Source organism: Acyrthosiphon pisum, chromosome A2 (assembly GCF_005508785.2).
Source record: "Acyrthosiphon pisum isolate AL4f chromosome A2, pea_aphid_22Mar2018_4r6ur, whole genome shotgun sequence".
NCBI classification, from domain to species: domain Eukaryota; kingdom Metazoa; phylum Arthropoda; class Insecta; order Hemiptera; family Aphididae; genus Acyrthosiphon; species Acyrthosiphon pisum.
This window is the reverse complement of record NC_042495.1, coordinates 73,770,596-73,773,421: the sequence shown is the minus strand read 5'-3', so window position 1 is coordinate 73,773,421 and position 2,826 is coordinate 73,770,596. Positions and strand designations below refer to the sequence as shown.

The 2,826-nt window shown below is 27.6% G+C and overlaps 1 protein-coding gene across 3 annotated transcripts; it reads left to right on the top strand.

Moving 5' to 3' along the window:
- Positions 1-1,139: 1,139 nt before the first annotated feature.
- On the top strand, positions 1,140-2,467 carry LOC100574958 (U6 snRNA-associated Sm-like protein LSm6). Of its 3 annotated transcripts, none has more exons than XM_003240184.4 (3): positions 1,140-1,276; positions 1,449-1,554; positions 2,209-2,431. In XM_003240184.4, the coding sequence occupies exons 2-3, from the start codon at positions 1,464-1,466 to the stop codon at positions 2,358-2,360; spliced, it is 243 nt and encodes an 80-aa protein (XP_003240232.1). In that variant the 5' UTR covers positions 1,140-1,276; positions 1,449-1,463; the 3' UTR covers positions 2,361-2,431. The 3 variants fall into 3 exon arrangements, with proteins under 3 accessions (XP_003240232.1, XP_008179260.1, XP_003240231.1); XM_008181038.3 differs by having other exon boundaries at positions 1,185-1,369; XM_003240183.4 differs by having other exon boundaries at positions 1,186-1,360; positions 2,209-2,467.
- Positions 2,468-2,826: the final 359 nt, after the last annotated feature.

Here is a 2,826-nt window from a genome sequence, read left to right as displayed (position 1 = left end):
TTTAACATACTTATCTGGTTAAATTAGTGGAACTAGAAAGAAACGAATAATTTTGTTATTTTTCCATAAAAAAAGAACTAGTTCATTTTCTCGTTTTTTATTTTATTAAAAGGAATTCGTACATCGTGCCGTTCTTTTAAAAAGGAATTCGTTCCAGGAATCCGTTCCTTTTGAAACTCGTTCCTTCCAAACACTGTAAGGAATTATACAACCAGTTTTATATAAGATTCTTTTAAAATTGTATTTAATACAGATACAAATACATCCATTCAGAAAGTATTCAAAATACATTTCAAGTACTTTTAAAAATAATTGGCATAGTTTTAAAATGCGTCTGACGTTTTTTTAATGTTTAATAAACAATGGTTTTGTTGGGTTTTGGTCCCCCTGGATCCGCCACTGTAGGTAGGTAGGTATACTGTATAAGTACTATAAATATATTATATACAATATACATATTACATTTATACAAATAATGCAAAACTATATAAAAATAAAATATTATAATAAATTAGTCAATGAAAAAACATTTATAATAGTATATTTAAAATTATAAATACCTATATTATATTTATATGAAAAGTGGGCTGCAGTAGTGCAGTAGTGGATTTTCAACATTTTTCTGTATTTTTTTTAATATAAATATATCCAAGTGTACTAGACTTACTTAACTTCTATTCGAACACGAAAGTGTATTGTATAACAAGTAGTAGCTATAGTATAGCTACCTATGCTTGCCAGCCCTGGTCTCCAAGCTCGAGGTCCTATAATATGAATCTTTCATTTGTCGGGGTCTTTTAAAATGCAATTAAAATGCATTTTGTGTGCGTAACATACCATGTACCTAGTACCTACATCGCGAGTAATCACAGGCCTTTGTATTATTTAGAGCTGTTGACATGCCTGGTTGGTGGTTACTGGTTAATTATATCAATATTATATCATGGTGGTTTAGGAGTTTCGTGAGCCGGATTGCCGATTTGAACATAATTATTAATTATGAAATTCGAAATTCGAAATCAGTCAATATTATTATTATTATGGTTTTTGAAACATTATTTAAAATACTGAAATGTTGCCAGCACTGTTTTATATGTTTTGGTACAAGATTAACTGATAATAGATACCGTGTATTTTGTCTATACAAAAAGATGATAACACTATAACAGTCAACTGACATTAAATTCATTAAAATTAATGACTACGGTTGTCGGCTTTTTTCCCAAATTGTTTTTAACACTTTAATTTGTATTTAGCATTTAATATTAATTACCAGGTAATAAATTTATAAATTAAATTAATTGTTTTAAACCACATTAAAATTATTTATTTGTTCATATAATTCATCGTTGAACAACGGGTAAAAGCTGTTCGTTTAATATTTCCTTATTATTCTATAAAAACCGTATCTTATAGCCTATAGGTATTATCATTATTATTTTCTTTAGAATCTTATCCACAAAATGAGTCGTAAAGAAGCATTAACACAATTTATACAACAAATTCACGGTCGTCCTGTTGTTGTGAAATTGAATAGTGGAGTCGATTACAGAGGTAATTTTTTCACAACAACAATTTATTTTATTTTTTTTATTAGGTAATATCCACATTTTAACTATACTAACAATTTGGATCCTTTGCAGAATCAATGTTAAGAGTTTGGTAGACACTGTTTGGTTACATTCAAATTACAATAGAGTCACAGCAACGATACTGTAACATGTAGACTATTTAATACTGCAAAAGGTCCAAAACATTAGTATTGAAATGATGATGTTGAATGTGGATATAAGTATATAACCAATAAGTTTTATAAATAGATATATTTATTTTCAATTCATAGTTTTATGAACCATAATATAATAAGTAATTTATTGTGCTTATACCAGTGGTCGAGTGGCACCAAACTCTATATTTGTGAATGAAATATTACCACATTTGATTTCTTATTTTTTGGAAGTTAGGTGTCTAAATGGATTGCACCATTGCAGTGCTTAAAATAAATAATGTTAAAGCATGTGAGTACCTACCTACGATACAGAAATCATAAAATGTATAATATTGTTTATTGTCTTTAATCACATTTATAAATGGGTGAATGACGAATGTAAATTTCTTTTAATTGTTATATTAGTTTTTGAAGACTGGGCCACTGGTATGAACTTATAATAAGTAATTATATATATTATTTTTAATGACATTTATTAGGTGTAATGGCTTGCATAGATGGTTATATGAATATTGCCCTTGAACAAACAGAAGAATACATAAATGGAGAACTTAAAAACAAATTCGGAGACTCTTTTATTCGTGGCAACAATGTACTATATATTAGTACTCAAAAAAGAAAAGGGGTGTAATATATTTTGTAAATAATATTACTTATATTTTCAATTGCTATGCTTATGAAAAATAAAACTAAACATAAAAATATTTATAAGTTGTTGTAATAAATATTAAGTAACCATAATTAATTTGGTGTTGCTTCATATTTGATAAGTACCTTATTCAAATATTATATTCGTTTTCAGATTATAATGTTTGGTTGCATGTGTATAATATGACATAATATAGTTCCTACACACATATTATGTACTTGTGACCAGAGTCAGACTGGCCCGGACCGCTAGTTCGAAATTGTGGACAGGACCCCGGCTTAATAATTATTATGGTAATTTGGGCCCCTTGATTTTGTACCTATTAATATTATTATTATGTGTTTAGAGTAAACAGAAATACGAAATAAACATTTTTTTTTTTTCAAATCGGAAACGTATTTTTGTTTACAATCTTGAGAAGTTCTGAAGAGTTATTAAAATAATGACA

Excerpts from the sequence above, each read along its gene's own strand:
- LOC100574958 (XM_003240183.4), top strand. The coding sequence starts at position 1,464 with ATGAGTCGTAAAGAAGCATTAACACAATTTATACAACAAATTCACGGT. Across the intron at positions 1,555-2,208 it reads TAGTGGAGTCGATTACAGAG|GTGTAATGGCTTGCATAGAT; the intron begins GTAATTTTTTCA and ends GACATTTATTAG.